Source organism: Genypterus blacodes, unplaced genomic scaffold, assembly GCF_046128005.1.
Source record: "Genypterus blacodes isolate CSIRO-AG114 ecotype Tasmania unplaced genomic scaffold, CSIRO-AGI_Gbla_v1 ptg000056l_1, whole genome shotgun sequence".
NCBI classification, from domain to species: domain Eukaryota; kingdom Metazoa; phylum Chordata; class Actinopteri; order Ophidiiformes; family Ophidiidae; genus Genypterus; species Genypterus blacodes.
The window spans coordinates 2760643-2771345 of NW_027466868.1; the positions used below are offsets into that span (position 1 = coordinate 2760643).

A 10703-nucleotide genomic window follows, 5' to 3' on the forward strand; every position below is an offset into this window, starting at 1 on the left:
TGACACCTCCCCTCCCCCTCCTGCCCCTGAGACACAGACAGGGTGGTTTCGCAGACACAGCACGCAGTCACAGTGAGCAGCAGTACACCAACGGGAGGGAACCTGCTTCACATTTTGTTGACGGGTGCGCTTCACACCTCCCCTCCCACACATATCTTGACCAATCACGTGCAGCTTTAACAGAAGAAAAAAAAGTGAACGTGATAAAAAAAATTCATGAAAGTCCCGTCGTTCGCTTCAAAAAGCCGAGTCTTAGAGCCGGCTCGTTCGGGAACGACCCATCACTAATCTGTACCCCCTCAGGCAGTACAGTGGAGTGTGTGAGAGTTAAACATTTTAAAATACACACACTATACACCATACAAATATATAACCATTTTGACTGTAAAAATGAAGTTGACTTAAATGGAAAAAAATGGAAGTGAACTGTCAATAATGAACTTGAAACTACCTTCTCAGTAATTGTATTCAGATTGCAGGCTGGTCCCGCAAGCTCGGGTTTCACTCTGACACTTCATCAAAACACACCTTGACACCAAGTTTCGGCAAAATCAAGGTAGGTCTCTTAAAACATAAATACCTGCTGCCAGTTGTCTGTATTAGCAGACTTGCCTGCAGTACAGTATATGATAAGCAATACAAATAAAGTGGACATGACTTCCTCTATGCTATTCAAAAGTGTTTTTTCTATCATTTATTATTCCATATAGTCATTCAATAAATCATATTGCAGTACAATACATCTAATAATATGTTATAATTGTCACATATCATTGTATTAGATATTAATTGTGTCTGATTTATTCAAAATTAAGATAAATCCTATAGCCTTCGTTTGGCAGAATTCTTCTTTTTTTATCTCCAATGATTTTGGACCACACACACTTATCAACTTGTGTATCAAATATCTTTATTTCTAATTTTCAACACATAACAAAACACATAATCATTTGTATAAATGGACTTCTGCATTTTAACACAATCTGGGTAACAACAATCATTCCTTTGTTATTGTATCTTCTGTAGATATTCCTGGCAGGTGAGCTGTTTGGTGCTGTGAGCGCTGCACACAGGTCTTCTTCATGCGTCACACACACATTGCTGGGTTGTGACTTCTGACACCTCTTCCTCTTCCCTCTTGGGCCCTTGTGGCATTTTGCTCTTGCTGAGCTCTGGCTGGGTTGCTGCTTTTTCACCTCACATCACCCCATTGCTTCCACTATTCCCAGTATAGCATGATGAGTGTGGTGGAAATTTGCAGTGAGACAATTGATAAGACTCAGGAGTAAAAATGAAGAATCAATTTATTCCTTTACAATGCAGTGGATCAACTCAGGTTCTAAACCGAAAGACCAAGATACAATACATGACATGATTTCTTATACAGTCAAAATTAAACAAGTAGGGATTGGATGGTTCCAGGGCGTCGGAGGCACCTCTGCATGTTTGCTCCCAGTCACAGCACAGAGATACACAGGCGCATCTCCAACCCAAGGCCAGAGAGTGCGACAACAAGCACAATGAAACCCTAAACCATCTTCAGGTTTATGTGGAGAAGCGGAAGGCCCAAGTAACACACATCATTTTTGTACCTCACACTACAGGGTTTACTTGATTAATTAAACACATTGATTGGTTATTAAATGTTGATGATTATATATAATTAATTTAAAGCTTTTGATTGGTTATTGAATGTTTGATCATAAATGAATATATATGATTAACTTGACCACATTTGATTGGTTACTGATACATACACAGATAGTTATTTTTCCACAACAATGAGCTCTTTGACCTGCAGCTCCCTGATAAGCAAAAACTGTGCATTGGTCACTCCTCCCATGTAGTCAGGGTGCCATGCAGTGAAGATGGTGTGTAGGTTGCCCACCTCTGTGTTTTTCTTTTACAGGCTTTAGGTACAAACCATCTGCTCCATTATGTCCACACCTCCATTTGTTGTGTTTGTTGTGTTTCCTTACAGAGGATAGTTCTGGTTTGTTAAGAATGATTGTAGGAATTTGGCAAAGAAACCGTCCACAATGCATCAGATACCATCGAAAATGAATGGGGACCATTGTTTACCCATGTTGTCCATTAACGTGGGTCCAAATACAAAAGCTGATTTTATTCAAAAAGTAAAAATAGAAATAAAAAGTGTATTTCTGATCAAGTTTCAAGTAAATTGAGGATTTCACAGAATATTGTCCCAATTCCTCTACCAGCAGCCCTGAGCGTTTCTTTCTTTATCTTGTCCTTCAAGTTATTCCTGCCCTGAGGCGTAAAGAGCAACAGATTTGATTGATTTAGTAATTCGGACTGTGAACACATCCAATAACTAACTTTCTGCTCTCGCTCTGAGCTCTGGCAGCGGACCGCAGTTGGCCCGCGGGCCGTAGTTTGGCCAAGCCTGCTCTATATCTTTGCAAAAGTGACCCGGCTGCGTTTTACCCTGGTTATCCATCAGAGGGTTAATAGGGCCACTGATAAAGCGGCAGCTGGTACAGAGCGGCTGATTGGTCCATTGAGATGTCTGTCATTTAATTTCCCTCTGGCCTTGAAGGACGGCCCCGCCTTGACCACTTTATTAGGGTATGTGTGCCAGACTCTCTATTGATAGTCTAGAGTCTGGCCCTGCGAGACTAATAACACCCTGACACAACATTGCCCCGGCTGGTCTGTTACTATAGTTACTCACAAGGAGGGAAATTCACGGAAGCCCACTGATTGTGCCTTTATGCTACTCTGGTTGAAACAATGTAATACAGGACAGACCATATTTAACCATGAAGACAAAGTGTTCTGCCTGAAGTGATGGAAGGTTATGGCTGTCTATCAACACAAGCAAAGCAAAGCAGATGTATTTCTTATACATTTACAGAGTGAATGTATAAGAGCGGTCTGAGAAGGTAGAATTAGAGATGGTGAACAAAGCAGTGAAAGTGACAAACATACAAGAAACACAAAAAGACTCAAAGTTCAGTCCACGAATGAAAACGGAAATTCACAGCCTAGGAATATCAAGAGAAAGAGATTAGGAATGTCGTTGGAGGTCACCATCACATCCTGGTTCATTCCACCACAAAAGCACTGATAGCTATTCAAAATTAATCTCACTCCCATTTCTAGTTGATAAGGTTTCAGTTAGGGCCTCACTGAAGGCATGGCCAAAAACTACTGCCCGTTTTTTAGTGGCCCGGTATGAATTTTAGAAATAGAATGGAATACGGCCCATTAGAGCTTCAGATCCACATATCAAGGCAAGAATAACTTGAAGATCACTCTGAATACTCCCAAGACAAGAAAGAAACTGTTAGGCTCTGACCACATGCTCCTCAACTCCCACATGTGCATCAAAGGTTTGTGACTCAATAATGTTATGAATGCTTCTTTGTGACAATTCAAAATGATTAATAATTATATTATTATATATAACTAGCAGCTTGTGTCCAGCATCGTTTGAAAGGCATTTTCAGTTTGAACATCAGTCTTATCATTACTTTTGGTGCCATCTTGTGGTGGTGGTAGTTCAGAGAACACGTCCCACCTCTCAGGTTGGACCCCCCCAATCCCCCCACCCCCCTGCCAAACACTATGACATTGCTGGATACCTGATGCTCTTTGCAGACAACAAAAAGACACAAGGACTCCTTCACCTCAGCTCCCAAAACCAGCAACAAAAACAGGATTCTGTTAACTTGTGGCTCAGCGGAGAGTCATTTGACTTTTAGAGGAACACGATCCATAGTTTGTGGACTGGCAAAGGTCCTACAGAAGTGCATCTAGAGGGGAATGATAATCCTTCCTGAAATAAGGCTGTGTAATGAAACATCTCAAGGTCTCTTCTTTGTGCCTCTCTGCTAAGACTGGTGCTTATTTATCATGTACTCCTGAAGTGACTAAGTGACTAAGTGACTATTCTCATCATTTCCTGTATTGCCACACAGGTACGTCTCGCTGTCACAAATCCTCATTCGTCCTTCAATGCGACTTGTGAGTACAGTTAATGTCAAAGCCATAAAAAAACACAACGGTTTCTCACAGTTCCCCATTTTGACGGAACAATGTGGTAGCTACTGCTATAAACAGTTATTGAAGGATCTCTCCAAAGGAGTAATAACACAGAGGTAATCCAGACATGCCATCAAGGGGAAACAGCTTTGTTTTGGGAGAATGAGGCATAATAGAGACAGGAGGGGGAGAGAGAGAGAGAGAGAGAGAGAGAGAGAGAGACAGAGCAGCTGATTTTGCTGCTAAGCAAGCAACTGCATTTCCTTGTGAAAGTGGGTCAGTAGAGTCTGTGTGAGCGTGACATTTACACACAGCAACAGTGGCCGGGAGAAAGGAGTGCAGAGAGGCGGAGAACAATGAGACACTTGTGAGACACGGGTTTCCCTGTAGAGGTGCGAAAACCAAGGTTTTTCCACAAAGCATGAATGTTGGGACGTTGTGTATGTGGAAGGCACACTGGGAATCTGTGTTACCCATGATGCTCTCTGCTTAATCACCAATTAAGTGCGGAAAGAGTCAACAGAAGTTTCCCAGTTTCACATTCAGGGAAGGATTTCCTGAACTGGGCAAGAAGCAACAGAGTCACTTAAGGTCAGGAAACAGTTTAGTGAGAGCTGTCCTCCGTCCTCTCCCGCTCCCTCTGCTGTCTGAGTCCAAGTTCACAGGGTTGGGCGTAGGAGCGGTGCAGCGGGGAGAGGTGGAGCAACTTGAGGAGGGGCAGAGAATGTGATGGGGGGAGGGGCAGAGGGATGAGGCAGACTCTCCTCCTCTTTTTCAGTCATGATAGTGTCACTCTGTCTGGTCTTTTCTACCTTTCTTTCCCTTCTCTGCCCTCTTCCTGCTCTCTCTCCTATTAAATCATCCCACATCTCCCTAAAGACACCCATTACTACTTTGCTATGACTGATTTAGAGGATGATGCATTCTTCTCAGATGTTGGACAGATTTCATGCAGGAGGACACTGCGAATCTAGAAGTTTCTCAGCCAAAACCAGCATTTAGACCTCCAATATGAACAGAATAATTGGAACTGTGATCTGAAAACACTGAACACACAGAAATGAGATAACTTCTCTGTGTTTAGACTTTTCACTTGTTTGTTGTCTGTTTGATTTTGTGGCTATAAATCTGTCACAAGTGTTAGAGAAGGACTTTATGCTTTTATTTTGAGGCCGTTTCTGAGAATGTTGTTTACTATGACAGCAGGGCAATGGTGGGATGCTGTGCGCATGCGCACTGGCCCTGCTGCAAACAGGAGGAGAGACGATGGCGGAGGAAACGGACCAAACTGCAGCTAACGAGGCGAATATATGTGACGACACGGTAACGTAGCGGCTCCGTTGTATGTTTTAACTATGGAGTAAGTTACTGTAAAGAAATAACGTTAGTGGGCGAGCAGCGGCACATGACGTTATCCACCAAAACGGCTCAGAGATGCAGAAATAGCTTAGCAGACACCAAGCAGGCTAAATCTGTGTAATCTAATGTGAATTGTACGTCACCGGGTTTGTGTGTGTGTGTGTGTGTGTGTCTGTGTCTGTGTGTCAGACGTCGACGAGTTAACACACTTCAGCTAAACAGGTGACAGATTGATGTTATGAGGTCACGCGCGAGGAGATGCACAGCTGTATACACACAAGGAAGTAGTCGGTTTGACAATAACAAAGTGTAAATATAATTGCATGGTTGTAAAGATATATGCACTTGTATATACTACACTGGCTACTAAACATAAATGTGTATTTTGTGGGTGAAAAAAACATAAATAATATCCTCCCCTTCGGGGAATCGAACCGCGGTCTCCTGCGTGTCAGGTGGGGATCCTCACCACTGGATGTTTTGTTTAGCGCCTGGCTGATATACGTGTATGCTGCACGTAGTTGTGTTTCTTGAAAGAAAAGTTTGAAATAGTGAATATAAGTAATATAAAAATATAAATGTAAACATAGATGTTAAGTTGAGGCTGTAAATTAGAAAACAATTAGTAAACAAATTGTCTACAAATCTAATAAATAAGACCGACTGTTATCAACCAATCTTCATCATTCTTCTTCTTCTCAGCTTTGTTGTTGTTGTTGTTGTTGTTGTTGTTGTTGTTGGTGATCGTTGCTGTGTTTCAGACGGGGGAAGACGAAGATGACTCCACCCTCCTGCGGCGGATGGAGATCAGCATCGCCGAGGCCGAGAAGCGTGGCGGTAAGAACGCGGTGAACATGCAGGAGACGTTCACCGTGTACCTGGTCGAAACGAGGTGAGGATCGCGCTCTGGGACTCCCCTTATGCGCTCATCTGCCGCGTCGTGCTGTGTGTGTGATTCAATCTCGTCCTTTGGCTCCGTCCTCTGAAGGCCGACAGACGCCGCTGAAGGTCACAACCAGGCCCCCGACTCCCTGTGGAGGAGATACAGCGAGTTCGAGCTGCTGCGGAACTACCTCATAGTCACCTATCCGTTCATTGTTGTGCCTCCTCTGCCTGAGAAGCGGGTGAGTGGAGTCAGACGCCGTCGCCCTCTAACCTGCCCCCCCCTCCTCTAAGTGTGACTCAGTTCCCTCCCTCTCCAGGCCGAGTTTGTGTGGCACAAGTTGTCCGCCGACAACATGGACCCGGATTTTGTCGAGCGGCGCCGGGTCGGGCTAGAGAACTTCCTGCTTCGGGTGGCGTCGCATCCTGTCCTCTCCAATGACAGGATCCTCTACCATTTCCTCACCGAGGTACACACACACACACACACACCCACACACACACACACACACACACACACACACACACACACACACACACACACATGGGTGTAACGCCAGGTGGAACCAAGATGAGATGATTTGATGTTTTTGGCAGGAACACGGCTGGAAAGAAGTGGTGTACGAGACAGGATTCCAGGCAAAGGTGCTTTCTTTCATTCTTAACCATCAATCAATTTAAATCCATTTGTATCGCCCGATATCACATCTTATCTTTTTAACAATACATCTGTGTTTGTGTTTGACAGGCAGATTCCAGGCTCAGAGCCCTGAGCGCCACATTCAGGGTGAGGAATCCAGAGAAGTGAGTAAAGCTTTGTCTCCTCTCTAAGACAATAGAAATGTTATGAGTGACGTTTGAAAGTCTAACTGTGTCCAACAAGAGTGTGTGTTCTTTCATTCAGACGCTTCGTGGACATGAAACACTACAGTGATGAGCTGCAGTCACACACATCTCAACTGCTCCGAGCCAGAGCAGTAAGTCTCTCTCTCTCTCTCTCTCTCTCTCTCTCTCTCTCTCTCTCTCTCTCTCTCTCTCTCTCTCTCTCTCTCTCTCTCAATGCTATTGTTTTTGTGTACCATCTCTTTGTAGAGAGTTGCAGATCGACTCTATGGCGTCTACAAGGTCCACGGGAACTACGGGAGAGTCTTCAGGTGAATAAGAAGAACCCAGATTAGATCTTCCTGTACATAGCAGTGTGTTGGGAGGCTATCTTAGGTCAAATGTAAGTGTGTGTGTGTGTGTGTGTGTGTGTGTGTGTGTGTGTGTGTGTGTGTGTGTGTGTGTGTGTATGTGTGTGTGTATGTGTGTGTGTGTGTGTGTGTGTGTGTGTGTGTGTGTATGTGTGTGTGTGTGCGTGTGTGTGTGTGTGCCTGTGTGTCCCACGCAGTGAGTGGAGTGCCATAGAGAAGGAGATGGGAGATGGACTGCAGAGTGCCGGCCACCATATGGACGCGTGAGTGTTGTCGCCTGGCCTTAATTTGTCTCCAGTGCTCTCGCTAGTCGCTGTGATCTTTGTAAAGCCGGTTTCTGTTTGTCACACACACACACACACACAGATACGCTGCCTCTATCGACGATATCTTGGAAGAAGAGGAACACTACGCTGACCAGCTGAAGGAATATCTCTTCTACGCCGAAGCTCTGAGGTAAAAACCAAAAAATCTGTGATCTACTTTGGTAACTGAAAGGACGGAGGTGAAACCAGAACGATGAATGTGAAAGAACGTGGGCGGAGGAGAGGAAGAGGCTTCAGTGAAACTTCTATAATTAGTGGGGTCTGGTAAAACCCCACACACAATACTGTTTTTACTGTGGTGGCACACAATGACTGCTCCCCACAGGATGTGGCGTGACAGCAAACAGGCGAGGGACGTGAAAAGAGAAGTTAGTGTTAGGAATGTCTAACCCTTATGTGGGTCAAAGTTCAAGTCACCAACATCTGTTTGAGCTCAACCTCACCTGAGCGTAACCGCACGATCATCGCATGTTCCAAGTGCACATTTAGCAAAGTCACAAGTTCTGTTTTCAGTCTTTCAACGGTCTCTCACTGTCACAAGTGATTTCAGGAGTCAAGACTGCACAGCCTGAAGAACAACACTGCCCTCTCCTGGCACTTCGATTCAATGACATGGTTTCTGGTTTAAGCTGCTGAAAAAATGACCCCACTCCTGGTTAAACAGTTTGAGTTTTCTCTCTGGGCATGTTTACTTTGGCAGGGCAGTGTGCAGGAAGCATGAGCTGACTCAGTTTGAGCTTGAGGTGGCCTCCCAGGACCTGATCTCCAAGAAGCAACAGCGAGAGGAGCTGGCTACAGGGGTACGTTAGGCATTCCACAGAGGCTTGTGGATTTGTTTTTGTCCCAGGTTGAAGCATTTACTGGGATCATCTGTTGTTCCCTTAGATTGTGCGGACATTCTCCTTCAAAGGGATGACCAACAAGCTTTTTGGCCAGGAGGCCCCTGAGCAGAGGGAGGCCAGACTGAAGCTGCTGGAGGAGCTGATCACAGAGGGAGAGGAGGCCGTGAAGGAGAAAACGCTGGAATGCGAGTAAGTGGTGGACGTCTCTTCATGTTTTTGGAGCAGTTTAGTTTAGCGGTTGGCTTACGTGCTTTGTTTGGTGGCAGTGAACACGTGGAGAGGGCCTGGGTGGACATGCAGCGCTTCAAGGAGCAGAAAGACAAGGATCTACGCGAAGCCCTTATCAATTACGCCGTCATGCAAATCAGCATGTGCAAAAAGGTTTGTACAAGTCAGTCAACCAAAGGGTTAAAACGACGTATGTGCCCAATTTTCATGCATTTCAAAAAGAAAATCTCTTCTCTTTCTTTGCAGGGAATTCAAGTGTGGAACAACGCCAAAGACTGTTTCCTCAAGATGTAAACCTCTCACCCTCAGACACGCCGAGGCTGCGGCACCGGGGCGGCGCTCACACGACTCAGCAGCCGCAGCAGCGTCAGATTCAAGGAAGCACACATCAACCAAGAAGTTCTCTGAAAGCAGTCAGTTGGATGGATTTAGCTATTTATGGTTTCTGCCTTCACAGATGAATCGTGGATTTGTAAATGATGTTTTCCAGGCCTGGACAATGATGAAATACTTCAAAGGTTTTTGGAAAATAAAGAGAAATTATAAATAATGACCGCAATGTTGACAGGTGGAGCTGGAAGGCAAAGCAATGAAATTATTTATGTTCTTGAATCTCTTCTTGTCTCATCTTAGGAAGCCTGATTCCCTGACTTCCTCTTCACAGATGTCTACTAATCATCTGCTTTATGTCTGCACTACCCGCTTAACCTACATGAGCACTTTAAGTACGATTGATTTGCATTTGAAAGCTTTGAATAGTATTTAGCTCATAGAAGACCTCGATACGAAACATATTTAAATGGCAGCTAAGAAGAGAGCGCACAAGATGGAGGTAAACTGCCAGTTCAGGGCAATAACGGGGTTCCTATGGGTGCTGGAAAGCCTTGGACGTACGTTCATGTAAATGTGGTGTTATCAAGGTTGGAGAAGTGCTTGGATTTTGAATAAAGTGCTTGAAGCGGAATGGAATGGTTGTCCCCTTTTCTTTCCCAGTGACTACACACCAATGTTTTCTCTTTGTTTGCCAGCATCACAATGGCTTCTTGGTTCCTATGTGTTCGTTTTGTAGGATATGTTGGCTCCGCCTCCTTTGTGTTTAATTGCCTCACCATGTGTTTCTCATTTGTCTCCATCCCAGCTAGATTATTTGGTGATTTTTTTAATTTTTATTTGGTGAGTAGTTTTTCCCTTTTGCCATTTATAAATGTGTGTGTGTGTGTGTGTGTGTGTGTGTTTGTGTGTGTGACCAATTTGACTTTAGGTGATGATGTGCCTTTCTGTGTTGATGCTGCCTCTGTGCCTCTGTAGCCGCTCATATCTCTGCATTTTTTGCCCAATGATTTAGGTGTTAACAATGTCCCTGATGGGATGCAACAGGGTTACACCCAGTAGGTGTTTCTGCTGTTAGGTGTTATCCCTGCAAGACTGTTTTGTACAGGGCCTTTGCATTATAGGGGTTTCTATTTTTCTGGTCACTCAGTGTGTGAGGTTAAATTACTTTGATCCATCTTCCCATCTTCTCCAGCTTTCCCCAACACATTCCCTGACCATATGGAAGACATATGTTATATCTCACAGAGGAAAAAACTATATTTCAGTGCCAAACATCTGCAGCTTTTGATGTCCATGGATAAAATGTTATAGCATGAAACTCAGTCTCTCGCTCTCCACTTTGTTTATAGGAATTATAAGATTCTGTCTTGATCTTATTCCTCGTTCTCACATCCCTGGGGTTTGATTATCTCCCCTGCATGTGCTTTGGGGAATTTGGCAGTAATTGAATGTTTGCATTAGTGCATTAGTGTGATGATCCGTGGGAATCACCGAGATCTTCTTCACCGACACAAACAAGTCTACTATCAGTC

General features: G+C 44.3%; 1 protein-coding gene across 2 annotated transcripts; it reads left to right on the forward strand.

The window, feature by feature from the left end:
• The first annotated feature begins 5245 nt into the window (after positions 1 to 5245).
• On the forward strand, positions 5246 to 9203 carry LOC143002322 (sorting nexin-4-like). 2 transcript variants are annotated; one of them, XM_076152356.1, is made up of 14 exons: positions 5246 to 5331; positions 6129 to 6259; positions 6356 to 6491; positions 6570 to 6719; positions 6847 to 6894; positions 6998 to 7053; positions 7154 to 7226; positions 7342 to 7403; positions 7640 to 7705; positions 7809 to 7898; positions 8469 to 8568; positions 8654 to 8799; positions 8877 to 8991; positions 9085 to 9203. In XM_076152356.1, exons 1-14 carry the CDS (start codon positions 5275 to 5277, stop codon positions 9130 to 9132), a joined length of 1278 nt encoding a protein of 425 aa, XP_076008471.1. In that variant the 5' UTR covers positions 5246 to 5274; the 3' UTR covers positions 9133 to 9203. The 2 variants fall into 2 exon arrangements, with proteins under 2 accessions (XP_076008471.1, XP_076008473.1); XM_076152358.1 differs by lacking the exon at positions 7154 to 7226 and having other exon boundaries at positions 6998 to 7036.
• Positions 9204 to 10703: the final 1500 nt, after the last annotated feature.